We start from the raw sequence: 22,137 nt of genomic DNA on the forward strand, positions 1-22,137 counted from the left end.
AAAATCCACATTATGAAAAATTACAATTAAATTGTAATTCCTGTGTAAATTTCTACTAAAATAAAAAATTTTAACTATTTATTAAAATAAGACTGCTGCTAAGTCACTTCAGTTGTGTCCGACTCTGTGAGACCTCAGAGACGGCAGCCCACCAGGCTCCCCCGTCCCTGGGATTCTCCAGGCAAGAACACTGGAGTGGGTTGCCATTTCCTTCTCCAATACATGAAAGTGAAAAGTGAAAGTGAAATCGCTCAGTCGTGTCTGACTCCTAGCGACCCCATGGACTGCAGGCTACCAGGCTCCTCAGTCCATGGGATTTTCCAGGCAAGAGTACTGGAGTGGGGTGCCATTGCCTTCTCCGAAAATAAGACTGCTGCTGCTGCTGCTAAGTCGCTTCAGTTGTGTCCAACCCTGTGCGACCCCACAGACAGCCTCCTACCAGGCTCCTCTGTCCTTGGGATTCTCCAGGCAAGAATACTGGAGTGGGTTGCCATTTCCTTCTCTAATGCATAAAAGTGAAAAGTGAAGTTGCTCAGTTGTGTCCGACTCTTAGCAATCCCATGGACTGCAGCCTGCCAGGCTCCTCCATCCATGGGATTTTCCAGGCAAGAGTACTGGAGTGGGGTGCCACTGCCTTCTCTGGAAAATAAGACTATATTACAATAAAAAATAAGACTATATTACAATAAAAACTTTGATGCATTTAACAATTGCTCAGAATGTAATAAGACAGATTTATAAATTTTTCATACTTTTGCTGCCTTTCCTAGTTTCAGAATAAAAACACATAGCATAAAGATGAAATAGAGTAACTTAACTATTAAGTTAGCCCAAATCCATTGTGGAATGAGGGGAAAATTAACTAGGTTACTGCTTATTGTACTTCAATGTCAATAATAAAAATCAGCAGCATGATAGTTGTAAGTATTCATAAATATTCCAGCTCTTCTTCTTCTAGTTGAGAAGAGTAAAACTAGGGATGGCCATGTGCATTGCTCTGGCCCAAGAAATGAGAATGGAAGAGATATATATCATGTCCAGGCAGAAGTTTTAAGAGCCAAGCGTGTTTCTCCATACTCTTTTTCTCTTCACTACACTGACTGGTAATGCTGTAAAGACTGGCTGTTCCTCAGCCAAGATTCTGGAATAAAAATGATAATGATAATAAAGAGTGTTCCAGCAAATCCACAAAGAACATATAGCCTACGTAAAAATAAACTGTTGTTCCTTTAACTCTTAAGATTTTTTAGAGTATTTTATAATACCAGACTATTCTGACTGATACGGATATAAAAACGGAACACAAAGCAGTTGTATAAAGAAAAAAACGGATACCTGCAAATGAGGGAGGTGGAAGGATGGGCAGGAAATGATAGGATTCCATCCCTCCTCCTGCCTGGGTCAGCTGCTCCTACAGAAGGCTTCCACCAGAGCAGAGATTACAGGGCATTATGAAAAGTCAAAAGTCGTAAATGACAAGAGTTCAGGATGAGGGGCAGAATGAGTCTTACCACCATGGGCAGGTTCCTAGAGCTGTAGTAGGCATAGTAGTATGCCTTCCCCTCCCCACCTGGAACCAGATGCTGCTAATAGCAGACTCCCGAACGGCACCTCGCCCCTCCCTACCTTTTGAGGAAATCTGAACTTTAGTCTCAAGAGAACACAACAAAGTTCTACCATGAGGCATCGGGCCCATTTCTCAGCACTGAGGTACAACGGCTGCTATAGAAGTCTGTGGCCATCCTAGAGGACTTCATCCAAAGAGAATATTCAAGAACCAAGTTACCCATGCTACAGTGTCTTGCTTTTTGTTGTCCTAATAAAGGCCCTGGGTCAGGAAGATCCCCTGGAGAAGGGCATGGCGACCCACTCCAGTATTCTTGCCTGGAGAATCCCCATGGACAGAGGAGCCTGGCCGGCTACAGTCCACGGGGTTGCAAAGAGTCAGACATGACTGAGTGACTAAGCACAGCACAATAAAGGCTTAGGGGAAGCTGAACTTTGATCAGAACCAACTAGTTTCTACTGGTGAGGTGGGTAGAGTATATTACAAAACTGAAAATGGGGAACTCCATCAGTTGATTTGATTTGTAATTTTTAGGATCACTTCATACAATTGTATCCGCTGCACCCTGCACAATGGCACCCCACTAAGGACGAGAATGGTGGACTCTGAAGTTGTATCCACCAAAAAGGGCTACTTTTTCATATTTCACACCATGTGCCATCCGTTTGCCAATATATGTGCCTACAGGCACCTTATTGACTAGCTTATGGTTCCTTATCCACATTTATTAGAATTTTTTGGAAACCAATCTTAGTGGTACTACAGAGGAGACTTTACTACATACCAGACAATCATGGGACTCTGACCACTTGGGACTCCTTGAGGCCTGATCCTTCCTGCATGAAGATTACCATGATAACCTGCAGTGTATGTTTGTGAACTTGGATGACATACTGCCACATTCCTGTGTCCCAGCGAGCAATATGGGTATGCCACTGGTAAATGAATTATCAGAGGTATTCTTCTACTAGAATTCTACATCCTGGAAGAATCCCTTCAGTGGGTGGTGGATTAAGAGAACTTGCACAGCACCCCACAGTGATCAAATGATATCACTTTGATGTGCCAGTGAACTAGCAGGCTAGTGAACTAGCAGGCTTTTGTGAACTTTGACACTCTGATGTTTTGGACCAGATAATTCTCTGTGATGGGGGACTGTCTTGTCCATTTTAATATGTTTGACAGTAACTGTGGTTTTATCCACTAGATAACAGTACCACTGCTCACCCAACCCAATACAAGTGCACAAAAAGTGTCTCCAAACAGTTAAATGCCCTCTGGAGGGTAAAAATGCACCAGGTTGACAACAACGCTGATATACCTACACTTTCACTGTCAGTAGATGCTTTGAGACCAACACCAAGAAGATGAGTACTAAGATGCCCACCACTACTTTCACCAGCCCAATGGCATTTGAGGCTGATGGAGAGCCTCTTCTGAGATCCCACTGGCAAACAGACTAAGAAACTCTGCCCAGCAAGTTGATAGGCTGGCTCTACTCCCATCGGGTGGAGAAGAACTGAACCTTGACTTTTTCCTTGCTCTTTCTCCCTTATCTCTTTGCTCCCTCCTTCCATAAACTCCTCTACCATGTTTGCCCCTTTCCTAGTAGTAGAACCATGATTCCAACCCATTTAGGGAATTATCTTCCCAGACAAGATGTAGCCCAATAGCTAACTATGCTACTGACCACCTGCCAGCTCTGGTCTGGCATACAGTGCAGACATGCTCTGGTGTTGGCTAGGAAAGTCTATGCTATATTCCCAGCAGCCTCTTTAGCTTGTCTACTTTGGAAGGCCACTGTGGCCAGAAGCCCAAATTCACAAACAGACTGAGCAGTTTATATAATCTGAATGGATTGATATTTATCAAGGCAGGGACATGGCCTGATTCTTGGACACAGATTGGGAAGTCTAATGCCTACCTTCTTACAGACATGACCTGACGCTAACTCCACTGCATTCAGATGCTAGCTAGATTCAGATTTCTTAACCTTAACACACATGCACATATATACATACACACAGATATACATATATATATATACACACACATATATGGGCTTCCCTGGTAGCTCAAGTGGTAAAGAATCCTCCTGTAATGTAGGAGATCCCGATTCGACTCCTGGGTCAGGAAGACCCCCTGGAGAAGGGGCAGGCTACCCAGTCCCGTATTCCTGGGTTTCCCTGGTGGCTCAGATGGTAAAGAATCCTCCTGCAATGTGGGAGACCTGGGTTTGATCCCTGGGTTGGGAAGGTCCCCGGAGTAGGACATGGCACCCCACTCCAGTATTCTTGCCTGAAGAATCCCCATGGACAGAGGAGCCTGGTGGGCTATAGTCCATGGGTCACAAAGAGTATGACACAACTGAGCAACTAAGCAGAGCATAGCAAATACACATATACACACCAAAAAAAAATACTCCTCATAACAATGGGGAGGAGAGACTGTATTCCTTATCCACAGTTCATGCCAAGTTCCACATGAATCAAAGTTTAAGCACAAAAATGCAGCTTTCAGAGCACTTTAAAAAAATATGGGAGAATGTTTAACAAAATTGGAGTGAAAAAGCCCTTTCTAATCACCCACAAAATTCACAAGTCCTGTGAGATTTTTATAACCAAGTCATTTCACTTCTACAAATTTATATTATAGATATACTTGCCTAAGTGGGCACAGAAATATGTAACATCACAGAGAATAATGAACGACAAACTGAAAATGACAGAAATGTTCATTCATATTAAACCCAGTCTTAGATACATCAAACTTCCAGTTAATTCATGAAGACAGTCTGAATAAATTATGGCGATTCCATACAGTGAAGTATTATGCAGTTATAAAAATGACTAAAGATTTAAATATAGCAACATGAAAAAAATCGATCAGCTTTATTAAATGAACACAAGTTACACAGAGAATATGTAATGCCTTACCTTTATGCAAATAAAAAAGCTATATACAGAGATTTTTGCTTATGTATTTATATAGTTCTAGAGGGACACAAAAGAAATTTCTGTGGGTACCTCTGTAGAGGAAGATGGGTATGAAAAGGAAGGAAGCTTGCTTTTTATTGTATAGCAGCTTAAGTTTTTGAATTGTTTTTTAGATTGCACACAAAATCCATCACATGCACAAAAAATTAAAGAATATTCAAAAAAAATTTCAAGAAGTATAAAATAGCATATACATAAAATAACTGAGGAAATTCTTACCTTTCCCTGCAAAATTTAAGTGAATGTAGTATGGCAGGTCTCTTTTGACGTAAATTCCATAAATGTAAGGTGTCATCAGCCAAGGCACTCACAAGAGCTCCCTTAAAAATAAAGTGTAATATACTTTATATAGAATATATTTACAAACATTAATGCTACTAAAAGGGCTGCCAAAAAATCTCCTTCTCAAATTTCAAAGCTTTTTGCCAATATTAGCTTTAGTTCTGAGAAACATTTGCCTCACCCAAATTCTAAGCAGCAGACGTAGAAGAGTGTATTATGTGTATATGGATGTATAAAATTATGTTTAAACTTCAACAATTTAATTAAAGTACAATTTAATATCTTATAAACTAAAAGTATACTAGGATCTTTACTGACAAAGGTCCGTCTAGTCAAAGCTATGGTTTTTCCAGTGGTCATGTATGGATATGAGAGTTGGACTGTGAAGAAGGCTGAGCCCCGAAGAATTGATGCTTTTGAACTGTGGTATTGGAGAAGACCCTTGAGAGTCCCTTGGACTGCAAGGAGATCAATCCTAGGATCAAGGATCAGTCAATCCTAAAGGAAATCAGTCCTGAATACTCATTGGGATGGACTGATGCTGAAGCTGAAGGTCCAATACTTTGGCCACTTGATGCAAACGGCTGACTCATTAGAAAAGACCGTGATGCTGGGAAAGACTGAAGGCAGGAGGAGAAGGGGATGACAGAGGATGAGATGGTTGGATGGGATCACTGACTCGATGGACATGAATTGGAGCAAGTTCTGGAAGTTGGTGATGGACAGGGAAGCCTGGCACGCTAAAATCCATGGGGTAACAAAGAATCAGACATGACTGAGCAACTGAACTGAACTGATACTAGGATCTAGTTGGATATAGCTATCAACAACTAGTTATGTAAAATTAGAAGTCAGACCATAAGTTACTTTGTCCTTATCATACATACTCCTTTGACTAAAATATATGGTATGAAGTAACTTTGATTTGGCTTAAGACAAATGAACGTACTTTGCTTACATCATAATTCTACTACTAGAATGATATGGAAAACAAAGATAGCATTCAGCTCTCTACAATTTCACATTCCAAAGGGTTGAAGAATCTGACTAATTTAGAAAGTTAGAATAGCCAAAACTATTAAACACTATCAGGTCTGAAAAAGAAAACCTTTGGCACTGTGTGAGAATCATGTAGGGGACTCAGTCTAACCTCCAACCTGACAAATCAGAATTTTTAGAGCAAGAACCATCGCAGATTTATTTTTTTTAATTGCCAGCAGTGATTTTGATGTGTGATTGGATTAAAAATCTATAGACTAAGGCTGATTTATTAAGACATATGAATGTTTTTCCTCAAAAGAGGAAGAAGATACTCTTCATCTAACAGAGAATAAGATAATAAATGCAACATGAACTTAATTTTATTTTTTTTAAGAACTTATTTTAATTTCAAAAAAGATTTGCAATTCCAATCCTTCAGGTTATGATGAGAAATCTTAAAATCTCTCTTGTAAAATAGGAAGAGTTTATCATTTATCCAAGAGAACTAAAACAGCTCTGAAGACGATTTACATTCAATGATCTCACCAAGTCCTTTCCACCTTTGAAATTCGATGAGGGCTACTCTACTGGGTAAACTACTCCTATTGCCGCAATATGACTATTGGAAACCAGAAATACTTAAAGTCCACATACTCTCCTTTTCACTAGAAGGCATCTTCATCACTCTGAAGCAGAAAACTCAAAGGATTCAGAGTATCCAAGATTTGTACTCTTCCTTCTTACTTCCACCATAGTTTCAGACCAGGTTATCTTCTTTCTCAAGATGTTTGCCCCATCTTAGTATCTCAAGGAAGAAGAGAAGATGTAGAGCCAAAATACAGCTGACTGCCTATGGTGGCTCATTTACCTACATAATGGTTTTCCAAAACTGAAAGCAAACAGCTACTCTCAATTTTCACATTTCCATAGCCATTCCAATTTAAACAGTCATATTTTGTTAAGCATGTTTTAAAACTGTCATTTTGAAGTACTTAAAGTGTAACATTTAAACATGTAAAATATCAAAGAACTTTATGATAAATTCTACAGAAAACAATCCTGCATTATGAATAATGACTGCTGCTGCTGCTAAGTTGCATCAGTCGTGTCCGACTCTGTGCGACCCCAGAGATGGCAGCCCACAAGGCTCCTCTGTCCCTGGGATTCTCCAGGCAAGAACACTGGAGTGGGGTGCCATTTCCTTCTCCAATGCATGAAAGTGAAAAGTGAAAGTGAAGTCGCTCAGTCGTGTCCCATTCTTTGTGACCCCATGGGTTGTAGACTATCTGGCTCCTCTGTCCATGGGATTTTCCAGGCAACAGTATTGGAGTGGGTTGCCATTTCTTTCTCCAGAGGATCTTTCTGACCCAGGAATTGAACCCGGGTCTCCCATGCTGTAGGCAGACACTTTACAGTCTGAGCCACCAATCAACTAATAAGATTATAAGATTTTTAATCGACTAGTTAAGATTTCAAAAATTTAAGTGTGCTGTGTTTAGTTGCTCACTCGTGTCTGACTATTTGCGACCCCACAGACTGTAGCCCACCAGGCTCCTCTGTCCACAGGAATTTCCCTGGCAAGAATACTGGAGTGGGTTGCCATGCCCTCCTCCAGGGGATCTTCTTAATCCAGGGATCAAACCCAGGTCTCCTGCATTGCAGGCAGATTCTTTACCAGCTGAGTCGCAAGGGAAGCCCAAGAATATGGGAGTGGGTAGCCTGTCCCTTCTCCAGGGGATCTTCCTGATTCAGGAATTGAACCAGGGTCTCCTGCATTGCAGGTGGATTCTTTACCTGAGCTACCAGGGTAGACCAAATTTAGGTGCATAGTTAATTGTTGGGGGCCGGCGTGAGGCACTCCGCCCATGGCAAAGGTCATGAGGAAGGAGGCTCGACATACGCAAAGGCGGGATCGAGCCTCAGGAGTCCCCCTGGAAATCCTCGAGCATCTACCCCCATAACCAGAGCCTGCCTACTTTACTACTTTGTGCTCTTACCTACACCTCTGACTTTACGGGGGGCTGTCCCCCACCACCTCTTTCGGAGAAGGAGTTAACTTAGAGCTCCAGTTAATAATAATTCCTGGGCGTGACAAGAGTGTTTCAACTTACAAACTCCTCTGAAGGTTCTCTAGCCTGCCTGACAGGCTTGTCCGGCCACATGTGATTGCTCACAGCCTCCCAACCGTGAGAGGCACGAGATGCTTTAAACCTTCTAAAAACAGGTTCCTTAGAAAACCATTAGTATAAGTATAGTGGGCTGATTAGAAATTGTATTGGTGAAGGGTTTTTCATTTGTTGAGCCAATGCTTGTTGCTAAGTCTCCATATCCCCTGCCCTTACACACCTTAATGAATATATAGAAGAAATAAGTATTAACCTTTGATATTAATCACATTAGACCCTAGGCTAAGTAAATTCTTGCCTTAACTAAAACCCACTACACCCTCACCCTACAGGAATGTAACTTTATTTGGGTGGCATCTGTTTTAAGGATAATCACCCCTGGAGAAATAAGTGTCCTGGTTGACTGACCGCTGTCACAAGGAGAGGGTCATAAATCGTCAGCAGGCCCCCTGGCCAGAAGATGATGTAACACCCCTAAGACCTCTGTATACATTTGTATGAAGCACCTGACTTTGATAAAAGTCAGGACTGCTGACCCAATGTGATTTTTGCATAACATCTGAGTGTATAAAAGTAGACCATGGAAAATAAAGAATTGGGATCAGTTCCTCGAAAGACTGGTCTCCCCATGTCTCTCTCTCACTCTGGCTGAGTCTCCATCTGGAGCGCGGAACCCACCATGCTTACTAATTATGCCTGGGCTTCTAAGATTCGACCGGGGAGGCCTCAGTGTCTCCTCTCCTTCGGGAGAACGGAAGGACGCCTGTGGCCTACATAAGTGGTGCAAACTTCTTGTCTTGAAGTTTTATTGGTCTCCCGCGTAAACCAAGCTACTCAGCCTCTTTTCTCCACTGAATTTTCCTACTGAGCTATCCTTATTCTATTACTCTTTATATCTTTAATTAATATCTAATTGAAGCTATTGTATCCTGACCCTCGCCGACGCCGTCCCTGCTTCGAATACCCTGGATCAGCCGGGGCTGGACCCCGGCAGTTAAATCAATGTGCAATGTTATTTACATTGCTTTTAAAAAAAATGATCTTAACAGAACCATAAAGACGGAGACTAGGTTAGCGGTTGCCACATATTAGGGTCTGAGAGCAGTAAGGGCTGCAAGTATAAAGAAGTCGCCTGAGGGCATTCCTTTATGTGCTGGTACTGACCTGTACCTTGTTCCTGTTGGTCATTACATGAAATGTAGGTATGCAATAAAACTGCATGAAACTACACACACATACACACAATAGAGTGTAGAAACTGGTGGTGAAATCAAAATACAGCTTGCAGTCTAGTTAATAGTATTGATGTCATTCTCCTGGCTTAATATTTTACTATTGTTATGTAAAACATTACTATGGGGGAAAGGGGAGAGGGTACATAGGGTCTCTATCTTGAAGCTAGTGGCCATTCTAATTATTTCATAATTTTTTTTTAAAAGGAAAAAAATCTCACATATGGATTCAACAACTTTCTACATAGTGATTTTTTATGTGTATCTTAACATTTTACAAGGCCTATTGCTCAATCTTACACACAATGCTGAATTGAATACTGAAGTTTTTCCCTCTGACCTTGAAAAACCTACACAACTGTGTATCATTTGGATCACAGTTTTACTAGAATATATTACCCTTTTCAGTTTTACTAAAATGTTTATATTACTCTCTTTAGCTCTGTATATCTCTACTGCCTCACTTAAATCCTCTGATATGAAGAAAAATATTTTCTTTCTCTTATTTACATCTAAAAATTCATTCCATGGAACCCAAGGACCCAGGGGCAAAAAGAATGCCCACAAACTACCCACATCCAAGTACAGCAGAATCTTTTCTGGAGTAATTTGCTTTTGTTCTATGACCAACTTTTCCTGCCTGTCCCTACATCTGAAAACATCTATTGTCAGAGCTGCTCAAACTTGTTTAAAACCTGCAAACACATTGTTTATTCTACTAATAAAATGATGTATCTCTAATTCCCTCCCAATTTTACACTGTATTGGAAAGAAAGGTATCAATTACTTCACCCAGTAAGTGATACAGTAAGAACTCTGGACAATAACCAGTGTCTAATGGATTTTGGTTTCCTGGTTGTATTTCAAAACAACTCATTGGCAAGAAGTGCATTTTGTTATTTACAATAAGATCAATCTTTGAAAAAAATTAATGCAGATTTTTATATGTTACGTAACTTTCAATATCCGTGGAATAAAATTTAAATGCAGCACATTGTACCAAAAAGATCTTAGCTTATGTCATTCTATTTTCAACACTGTTTTGAGAAACATCTTACATTATTTATGTAACTGTCCATGATGATGCCTTAAAGTGAATTACTATTAGTGCTGGCCTTCAAGAAATTTGGTTTTGCTCAAATATTGAAATATAATTGCATGCAAGAATTCTGAAAGATGGGATATGGCCCTATTTCATAGGTAAGCAAAGAGAGATTAAAGCAACTCACTAACCTCATTTATCAGGAACTGAAGCTGAATTACCGCAGCTCCACTGTCATGTTGGCAGTAACATTCTACTCCTGGACGACCAAAGCTGTCATGAATTTCATTAAGGAGTTTATGGTATGTGTGGGCTTTTTATAGCAATTGATAAAGTTATATAACAGACAAATATTTCCATGGCCTGATATTCAATACAGGCTATTTACTAAGGCTGAGATTTAGAATTAGATTATGCATCGATCTAATCAGCTACTTTCTGTTGATAGTCAGAAATCTCAGAGATTTCAGATCTAAAAGAAATAAGACAGCTATCTCTTCTAGAAAAAACAGTTAAAAACAGCAATATACAGAACCAAGCTACATATATTTAATATACTTTATTCCGGCCCTAGTCTTTTTCTTTCATTTAAAGTAAAAGAAAAGGTAGTTGATCTATAGAGCGCCCAATTTTTCCCAAGTCAGTAAACAAGTCTGAAAAGTAGACATATGTCATTCTGCAATACTGCTTTTAGAAACAACTACTATCTTTTCACTAGTATTTATTCCTGTAGTGTCATTTTTAAATACCATAGGCTAAAAATATAACAAAGAACCACATATATATGTTTGTAACTGTGGCAAGTTATAATACCAATGAATGTTATCAGTCTCTTACAATATACTAGAATACAGATTAAAATGCAAATATTAATTTCCATATAATAACAGGAAACAGCATTTTCTGTATGTTGGGCATTATATTAAACTTAGTATACATATTAGTTCATTCAATCCTCACAACCATGAAGAATGGAAAATATCCCTCATATGAACACATAAGGGGGCTTCCCAGGTGACACTAGTGGTAGAGAACCCGCCTGCCAGTGCAGGAGCCATGAGTCGTGGGTTCCATCCCTGGACTGGAAGATGCCCTGGAGGAGGGCATGGCAACTTAATCCAGTATTCTTGCCTGGAGAATCCCATGGGCAGAGGAGCCTGGCAGGCTAGAGTCCATAGAGTCTCACACAGTCAGACACAACTGAAGTGACAGCATGCACACACACAAACAGATAAGGAAACTGAAGCACAGAGAAAAGGACTTCTCTCAAGTCACACAACTAGAAAGTATAGCTGAGGTAATGCTACACTGATATTTCTTTGTGTCAATTTATCTTACCTTCTAATTCTGAATTCCAATGTATTCTTTTTAAAATGTTGCAATCTTCCTACCTTAGATACCTTTAGTCTCAATTTGTCTACAGCTTACCTATCAAAGGCTTTAATATCTACCTAATCCTACCAGTCATCTTTGTTTCTGGAGTAAACCAACAATCTACCTGACCCATGACATATGCCAGACACTTCCTGCACAGCTACACTCATGGTTCTTGTCCAGACAAGCACCAACCACAAGACTCCTGAAGAGGAACTGCAGAAGATAAGGCTGTTTGACTGGGAGCAGAGTCTCTGAATACAGACATGATCTCCCAATTTAGACATGGCCCTCAAGGTGAATAGACATTGAATCCTGTCTCAAATGACCATTAAGACATTGGGTCCACACCATAAGGTTCCTGAAATTGGGTCCTGCCCAAAGCCATTTTGCATAGATCAAGTATGCTCATCGACATTTTAGACAGGACCAAATTCAAGAAGCTTTTGGCATGGACCAAATATCTTATGAATGTTTTAGATAGGCCCAGATGTCCTGCAGGAAATCCTCTAAGAAAGCAATGGGGGGGGGGGGGGGGAGGAGGGGGAGAGGGAAATATTTACAGGAATAAGTAATATAATAAAACTAGCTATTAATGAAGAATAATCAGGAAGATATATGTAAGGACAGAGGACACATAAGCAGAAACAAAGATCTACTAGATCTAGTAGAATTTTTTATACTACCATACCAAGTTTAAATTCAAAATAAGCATTCATTCAGTCACCTAAATGGTTTTATACACACACACACATACACACATATATATTTGGTTGGAAATGGAGGGAGTAAAGAAGTAAGTGCATCATCATTATCATCATAGCAGCTAACATTTGTTGAAAACAATGTGTCAAGTACTATACATGTATCACCTCACAAAGAGCACCCTCTATTATAAGCAACATTTTTACAAATGAGGAAACTTATACACAAGGTTAAATAAGTTACCCAAAGCCATATAGCTAGTTAGTAAGGAAGCTGGGGTTTGAACTCATGCAGTCTATTAATAACTCCAGGACATACAGAGAGACAAAAACACAAACACACCACCATCAAATCTCACTTCCCAAAAAGAAAGGACCAATTTTCACATCTAAACATCACCTGACTTATTTCAAGTCATCTTAAAACTGAGAATACAGAGGAAACACTTATAGTTGAGACTATGAAAGTCAGACTAGTCTGAAACAATAAAACCAGACCAAATGTAACTTTTAGTTGCAAGTAAATACCATAAAACCAATAAAGTTTTGAAAGCCTTCCTTACAGCCTACCTAGACTTTTAAGAGTTTCAGGTAATAGGTAACAGGTGGTGATCTTATCTCTTCACTCCCAGAACCTGCAATAGTGTTTGGCACATAGCAGGCATTTAATAAATATCTATGAATCAATGACTTTATAAAATCTAAGAAACCTGTTTACGTCCTGTCGTATCTTCTTAGGTAAAATTAAGCTAATTTTTCAGGAAGTCAACCAAAAGTATAGGATACTAGAAACACGTTCAAAGTTCTTATTTCTATCAGGAGACTAGATTAAATTGTCTTTAGGGTCAATTATAGCTCTCAAAATTCCAGGAAATCTATATTTCCAGCCTATTCATTTGACCTCCCATTCATTTGTTAGGTCGGTATTACAATCATAGCAATAGCTCCTCTTATTGCTTCTTCTTTCTTCTGGGATTTTTCCACTGTACTGTCAGCAAAATAGAATAAAAAACAGTAAAAGAAGCAGGCAATGGGACCTCAGCCAATCACACGTTCTGCAAGAATTCCTCGGCAAACTTCACTGCCGTCATCGCCACTATGCACTATACACATGTTTGGACAACCTCTACTTTTATGAAGAATGTGGTAATGATTAGTGCTACACACTGTACTTAATAGACTATTAAGGTCTTTTAAATTATATATCTTCTTAGAGAATCTGTTCATCAATTCCTGTGAACAAAGAAAAAGTCAAAGAAAGTATCAGTATTGTTCCAACAGCAACAGAAGTGACATATTCAATTTTGCAACCAGAAACAGAAGACTGGAGTATTAATACTGTGGAAAGCAACTGGAGGACTTTGATATCCTATGCAGTATCTGAAAATACATTTATATGCTGCAAAGTTTAAAACAAGGATGTGGATAACCATATTTTTCATGAACCCATAAATTAGTAACTAATAAATTATCCCATGTTTAATTATGTCACATTCTGTGAATGTAACTTTGAGCAGATATTCTGCCAACAAACCAAGAAAGACTTTTAAGAGTAAACTGTTCTTCCCTGACACCGTTAAAAACAGTAAGCCCAGGCACAGCACTTGAATCCATCAGAATGCCGGAAGATTTCCACTAACTTCTGTTACCACTTCTTTTAGTACATCCTTAGACTTTCAGCAAACGGGGTATTTCATACCTCTTCAAGTATTCCAGTAAGACTTCAAGGTGTCTACTCTGAGCCAGCATACTATTCTGTGAATAAAAGGTCGGTGGATGATTTTTACTTTCAATGGCCTAACTGTAATGTGATTATTTCTCAGTAACAAAGATAAATTCCAAATACCACCATAGTGTGGTCAAAGAATATTGACAAAAGGATTCTGAAAATGAAAAGAGAATGAGCTTTAGCCTACCATTTATTCTGTGTGAATATAAACAAATCACATTGCACGTGAAAGCTTTCAATTCTGTTATTCTTTACTGTTATGAGGAATAAATGGGGCAACAAATAAAAGGGAAAACAATACATACAATCTGTTCTCAAAGAAAGTTCTAAAGGTAGCAGATAACCAGAAAAAAAATGGGAAATATGCAAACTGAACTGTGATAACTAAGACAACCTCTGTGGGCTGCAGCGTTCTCACCTGTGAACCGTGCCCCTGCCTCCCTTACCTCATCGGTTTAAGGATCAGCTGCAAACCTAAGACTAGACTTTCCAACCTCTTAATCAGGCTCCATGGCCTTTCACTACTGTTCCTCATGTCCAGTAACACACTGCTAGGAGGATGAGTAAGGCGCCCCCAGAATTCCAGTTCCTTTTCATCTTCATAAATGCTTCGTACATCAGTTTCACAGCGATGTCTCCAAAGGCAATGACAGAACAAAGTGTCAGCTTGTTTCCTCACGGTTATACCATAAATCTCAAGATGTTATGACTGCTTTAAAATGACATCCTCTCTACATATACTGTATTGAATGTGTTTCTTATCTACTGTTTGCCTCACTAAGAATACTACTACCCTGTCTACCAAACATTTAACTAGTCTTTCTTAATTCTGGCTCTACATCAGAAGCAGCCATGAACAATTACAACAAAAAAGAAATTACAAATGTCAAACTCCATGCCAGACTCACTAAATCAGAATTTTCTATCTAGAGTGGAAATCTAAGCACATGTTTGGGCATTGTTTTATTTCATTTTTTTCCCCCTAGTTCCACAAATCATTCCAATGTGTAGCCATGGCTGAGAAAAACTGGAAAACCTTGTGGCAAAAGCATAATTAAACATTATCTTCTATGAAACACATGCACATAGACACAAGGGGTTTATTTATATATGAATAATTACTCTGGCCATCTGATGCGAAGAGCTGACTCACTGGAAAAGACCCTCATGCTGGATGAGATAGTTAGCCATCACCAATTCAATAGACATGAATCTGAGCAAACCCTAGGAAACAGTGGAGGACAGAGGAGCCTGACCTGCTGCAGTCCACAGGGTCACAAAGAGTGAGACATGACTTGGTGATTAAAGAACAACAAATTAAACTGTTTCATTTGAATAAAAAAATCTGAAAAATTATGAATCCCCTTAATCTCATCATAGGTCTTACTTCTCATACTTCTAAAAATTTGCTACTTCCATCTGAACTAGTTCTAATCAACTTGATAGGTTTAAGATTGTGAACATTTCATATTTTATGAGCTTTTAATGTATTTACAATACTAAAATTTTTGTCAAATAGCAATTATTTGCACCTTTATAGTATAGTAGCCCTAACTTTGGAGAAGGCAATGGCACCCCACTCCAGTACTCCTGCCTGGAAAATCCCATGGACAGAGGAGCCTGGTAGGCTGCAGTCCATGGGGTTGCGAAGAGTCGGACACAACTGAGCTACTTCATTTTTACTTTTCACTTTCATGCATTGGAGAAGGAAATGGCAACCCACTCCAGTATTCTTGCCTGGAGGATCCCAGGGATGGCGGAGCCTGGTCGGCTGCCGTCTTTGGGCTCGCACAGAGTCGGACATGACTAAAGCGACTTAGCATAGGACCCCTAACTTTATAGTTTCATCGACTTGACAAACATCAATTTAAACACCTTTTTAAAAATTAAAGATCATGTATTTTTCACCTATAAAAATTAATACAGACTTCTGATTTCTGGTCCAGCACGTAAGATACTTGCAAGTTGTCATTTCATCCTAACAACAAATAAAAAGCTGAACAAACTAAAGATCAACAACTTATCTTAGATTTAAAAGAATTCACAGGGCAAATGACTGCTCCCAAAACTGCAGAGACAGGCCAATACAGAGAATGACAACATACCAAAATGAACCAACCAGCAGACACATTTGCAGGAATCAGTGCTGGGGCACGAAAACCTAGATTACACTTGATGATGAACTGCTGGAGGCTTAATGTAGACAAGTTTGTAAGAAACCCCAGATGGACCCAGTCATGGGGAGGGGGGATTTCCCACACTTCTGTGAGTTTTACCTCCAAGAGCTCTACCATGTTCTATCTGAGGAAAATGCCCTTTTGGAAAGGGAAAAGCAACCATTTTTAAATATACTGGAGTGTTCTGTTCATAACAAGGTCTACCCTCGGGAGCAATAAACAGAGCCTAAACTGCTGGGGGTTTATCAGAGCCTAACTGGCCTGAAGGAAGGGAAATGAACTTCAACCCTCTCCAGCCACTCTAACTCCTTTGGCAGAGATGGGAGGAGCAGGGAATTGAGGACAGTTGAGAAGTTCACAGTCCTGAAGCACAGGCTCGCAAAAAGACTACTACCTACACACAGGCCTACAGAACACTTCCCCTCCCCTTACCACCCAAAATTAATCTAGACACAGACCTTACATCCTTCATAAAAATGAACTCAAAATGGATGGCAGACCTAAATGTAAAATGCCAAACTATCAAATTCTTATACCATAGGAGAAAACCTAGATGACTTGGCATTTGGCAATGACTTTTTAGATACATCAAAGGCACCATTCATGAAAGAGAAAAAAAAAGATAAACAGGACATAATTTAAAACTTCTGCTCTCTGAAACACAGTATCAGAGAATAACAAGACAAACCACAGACTTGAAGAAAAAATTTGCAGAAGACAACTGATAAAGGACCATTATCCAAAATATATAAAGAACTCCTAAAATTCAACAATAAGCAAACAAACAACCCAATTAAAAATGAGCCAAAGACCTTAACAGACACTTCACCAAAGAAGATATACAGACGGCATATAAGCATATGAAAAGATGCCCCACATAGGTCACTGGAGGAATGCAAATTAGTACAAGGAGATATCACTACAAATGTATTAGAAGAGCCAAAATTCAGAACTGACAACACCAAATGATGATGATGACATGCGGCCAAATAGCTCTTGCTCACTGCTGGGTGGGAATACAAAATGTACAGCCGCTGTGGAAGACAATTTGGCAGTTTCTTATAAAACTAAACATGCTCATACAATCTAGTAGTCCTATCACTTGGTATTTACCCAAAGGAGGTGAAAATTTATATCCACACATAAAACCATGCATGGATGTGTATTCCTACTTTTTCAAAACTTGGAAGCAACTAAAGATGTCCTTCAGTAGGTGAATGGATAAACAAACCGCAGTACATTCGGCCAATGGAATAATATTTAACACAAAAAAGAAATGAATTATCAACTATTAAGAGATAAGGAAAACTCAAATGTATATTACTGAATGAAAGACGATCTAAAAAGGCTGCTGACTATATGACTCCAACTATACAACATTCTGAAAAAAAGGCAAAATTATGGAAACAGGAAAAAGATCACTGGTTACCAAGAGGTAGGGGAAGGGAAGAGATGAATAGGTAAAGCACAGAAAATGTTTAGGGCAGTGAAACTCTTCTGTATGATACTATAAAGGTGGATACGTGTCAATATCCAGTTGTTAAAACCCACTGTATGTATAAGACCAAGAAGGAACCCTTACATAACTATGGACTTTAAGTGATGATGTGTCAGTGTAGGTTCATCAACTGTAACAAATGTATCGCTCTGGGGGGAATGCTGATAATGGGGGAGTCTGTGCCAAGTGGAAATAGGGATATATAGGAAATCTCTGTACTGTCTGTTCAATTTTGCTGTGAAGCCAAAACTGCTCTGAAGAGTAAAGTCTACCAAAAAAATTAATACGTTAAGAAGTGAAACTAGCCACACTCTCATAAAGGTGGACGTAATTTTTACTTCTTATTCACAATTCTAACATTCTGCTAGTCTGCTACCTAAGCAAAACTATATTGTGCACTATTTCTACAGTAAAACAAAATGCTAAAATTAACCATGAAAGATGCACAGGTCAACATTTAAAACTTTCTTAACACAATTTTTAGTAATTTACAGTAAATGTCCAATGTGTTTGACTGCTTTTCTTGTGAGTGACACATCAACTCAAACTGACCGCAGTGTCTAGACTAAAGTATAATCACAGCATAGCGCTTGTGCTCAGTCACATCTGACTCTTTGCGACCCCATGGACTGCAGTCCGCCAGGCTCCGCTAACCATGGAATTTTCCAGACAAGAATACTGGAGTGGGTTACCATTTCCTACTTCAAGGGATCTTCCTGACCCAGGGATTTAACCTATGTTTTGCATCTCCTACATTGGCAGGTGGATTCTTTTCCACTAGTGCCACCTGGGAAGTCCCAATTATAGCATTAACTGGTTGAAATAGGTCTCGAGCTACATCGTCCACTATTGTTTTGAATAAGAATTTATTATTTTTGAATAGAGTGGTTGAAAAATATTCACTTATTATTTACTGCTTTGGAGTTAGGACTATCTCTAAAGGGGTCAAAATGAATTATATTTACTATCACAGGCAGTTCTTTAGAATGGCTTTTGATACATAAATATACTTTCAAATGAACCACTTGTTCAGTCATCTGTAAAATACAGTCATAAATAATCATGGTCTGGGTTAAAGAAACAAGAAGGAACATACATTCTCACGTATCAAGTAACCATCTTTTATCCCAGCATCCATTCTCAGATGCTTAATGGCTAAGTTCTTAAGTATGTATCGCCAAGTGAATTTTAGAAGAAAAATAAAACACATTATGAAAAATATAGTACAAAGACTACAAATATGGAAAATCTGTTTCAATACTTTTTGTCCCTTTCAAAAGACAAAATATATATATATTATATATATATATATATTAATATATACATATTATACACACACACACACACACACAAAAGGAAAGCAATTTGGCAGAAAGTACTGCAATAGTTGATGCCACTAGATTTAGTCACGTTTGGCAGAGTACTGCTGTGAAAAAGCCGAGGTAGCTGCTATTACCACAAAAGATTATGTACTTTCAAGAAAGGGTAGGATTAATCACTCTTCAACAGACAACCTCACCAGGAAAAGCTTCAAAAGTTCTAGATAGCCCTTATTGAAAGGGAAACACAACCAAAAAGTGTTATAAAAATATCCCTAATTAAAAAAATAAAACATTATTCAATAGTAACTACTGTATAATTTCTAAGTCTACATTATTTTGCAAATAGCATCATGTGCTTAGCAAATTCTAATTTCCCAATGAAGACTGTACTAAAGTCAAAAGCATTAGCTAATTTTTTTTGCTTTGTATTCACGCCCAGATTAAGGGAATGTTATTCTAGATCAATGTTCATTTTTAAATCATAGCACCAGCAAAAATACGTATGTTCAGTATGTCATCATTTCATTTGTCTTTATATAATAACCTTTAGAAGGATTAACACCAGTTGGAAAAGTGAAACTAAGTAGAAATTAGCTTTATTTACTGAATAAAGTTTGTAGTTACTGCTAGTGAAAAGTTATATAGACAGTGAACAATGATAAAAATTTTTCAAAGTAGATATAATTTTTCAATTTAAGTACCATGTATATTCATTCTAAGAAAGGGTGAGCAACCTATCTGACTCTTAAAGAAGGTAACCATGCACATAAATTTACTTCTAAGAGCTTTATGAGTTTTTGTTGTTGTTAATACATTTTTTCAGGTTTTCTTCCACAAATGAAAATGATTTATTTTTTCATCAAAATTTGCAGACATCTAAGAAATCACAATACTTTAACAAAATGTTTACATTCATTTTTATTTTTAGAAGTATCTAAATGCTCCTACTTATCTCAATATAACTAACATTAATGAAAATATTAAGAAAAAACTACAAATATCAATCAATATATTTTAAATTAAAATTAGGAAGAAAAGGTCTCAAACAAGATGAATACTTCAATAATAGAACTGATGACTGAACTGTCCCCAAAGGATGCCTGATAAGTCATATTCATTATCATAGTAATTATAATTCACCAGAAAAATAATGCATCTTTCACAGGGTCAAAAAAAAACTTATGAAAATAAATTAACTTGGTATATAATGGTACCATGTATCATTGGTTCTTTACAGTATTTTTCTATATTTTTCTATTTATGGCTAAAAGATTAAATTTAAATTGAGTGTGCAAGTGTAATTTATGAAACTTAACTATAAAAATCTCTGTAGTCATTCCTTCCTGAACATTCCTCCATAATTTAAAAGCAAGGAAGCTGAATAAACTGGAGTGGGTTTATTTCCTTCTCCAGAGGATCTTCCCTACCCAGGGACTGAACTTGGATCTCCTGCATTGCAGACAGATTCTTTACTGTCTGAGCCACCCGGGAAGCCCAATAATTCCTTCCTGAGCATTCCTCCCTAATTTAAGAGCAAGGAAGCCTAATAATCTAGAGCAAAGATTGGCAAACTTCAGCTTGCGGGCTGAATCTACCCCAGTGCCTGATTTTATAAATAAAGTTATATATTGGAGTATCTACATTCTTTCCTGCACATACTGTCTATGCTGCTTTTGTGCTACACTAGCAGAGTTGAGTTGCTGGGTCAGAGGTGATAAAGCCAAAATGTTTACTACCTAGCACTTTACCAAAAAAAAAAATTGCTGACTCCTGAATTAAAGATTTAGGTCTTCATTACCTCATTTGATGCACACATACACCTATCTTTTCTATGATCTTTAGTCGAGACCATACTAAGCTAATCATTTAAGAATCTGCATGTTCCTTCTGATTTTATAATTGTATACTGACCTCTGTCCAAATTTCTGAACTTTATATAAGGCAGAGGATACTGGTTGATTCTAATTTGCACTGCTTTGGACTCTACTGCATCTTCTCATAACATTTCTGACAGTTAATAAATTCCTAAAGGTCTATTTTTAGATACTTAATGACTACGTCATATTACATATAAAAGGATGGTAATATAGAAATTTAGATTTTCAATGGTGAATTAAGAAAAAGATGGCTACATGAATGGAAATAGGGATGAAATTAAAACGAAAAATACATCACAAAGACAAAAGCATTCAGCTTTAAAGAATTATTTAATGGAAGGGGGGGGAAGGATTCTAGACTTAAGGAATCATTAACACATGGCCCACTGTGGAGCACTAGTAGTAAGGAGTCACTGTGTCAATGATTCTTTCCCCTAACCCTCCTTCTACTCAAGCACTTTCCTGCCCAAAAAAACCCAAGAAACAAAAGTAACACATTGAATGGAGCGATGAACAGAATTCAATATTTCTTTAAAATGAATGCAAAAGAGTGAGAGATTAAAGCAACTGGGATCACCAAATCCGGAAGCAGATGACTAGTCTTTAAATTCTTCAAAAATGTTAAAAGTTGTAATAATGATAATATGGAAGATAACTAACTTATCTTTCTTCTTTGATGTTACAAATAAAAACCAGAAATGGGTTCAAATTAAAAGTACAAGACATTATATGGAAGCCTGAACATCTTCATAGTAAGAAGTCTGAGTATTTTAATCTGAAGGTACTATTTTCTTAGAGGGATTTATCTCACAAGTGATTAAGGCAAGGGAGATATATCAAGTACCTTTTGGTAGTCTTTGACGATGACAGTTTTATGTATTCTTTGTTTATTTAATAGAAATCAAGTCAGTTACTCTGTTCTACTTCCTCCAAAGTTTTATAGTACTATATTATGTTTAACAAAAGGCATTCAAATATTAAAGGCATGCTTAGTTGCTCAGTCGTGTCTCCCTCTTTGGGACCCCATGAACTTTTGCCCCCCAGGCTCCTTTGTCCATGGGGATTCTCCAGGCCAAGAATACTGACTGGAGTGGGTTGCCATGCCCTCCTCCAGGGGATCTTCCCAACCCAGGGGTAGAACCCAGGTCTCCTGCACTGCAGGTGGATTCTTTACTGTCTGAGCCACAGGGAAGCCCAGGAATACTGGAGTGGGTAGCCAATCCCTTCTCC

At 38.4% G+C, this 22,137-nt stretch overlaps 1 protein-coding gene across 8 annotated transcripts in view; it reads right to left on the bottom strand.

Annotated features, from left to right (window-relative positions):
* STXBP5 (syntaxin binding protein 5) overlaps positions 1-22,137 on the bottom strand; it is a 160,721-nt gene that overhangs the window by 129,346 nt on the left and 9,238 nt on the right. For all 8 annotated transcript variants that reach the window (XM_025294425.3, XM_025294423.3, XM_044924124.2 and 5 more), the window contains exons 3-4: positions 10,418-10,499; positions 4,783-4,883 (exon numbers count right to left, since the gene is read on the bottom strand). In XM_025294425.3, the coding sequence (XP_025150210.1) occupies positions 4,783-4,883; positions 10,418-10,499 (183 nt within the window). The remainder of the gene's footprint in view (positions 1-4,782; positions 4,884-10,417; positions 10,500-22,137) is intronic.

The sequence above is a fragment of the Bubalus bubalis genome, chromosome 10, assembly GCF_019923935.1.
Source record: "Bubalus bubalis isolate 160015118507 breed Murrah chromosome 10, NDDB_SH_1, whole genome shotgun sequence".
Taxonomy (NCBI): domain Eukaryota; kingdom Metazoa; phylum Chordata; class Mammalia; order Artiodactyla; family Bovidae; genus Bubalus; species Bubalus bubalis.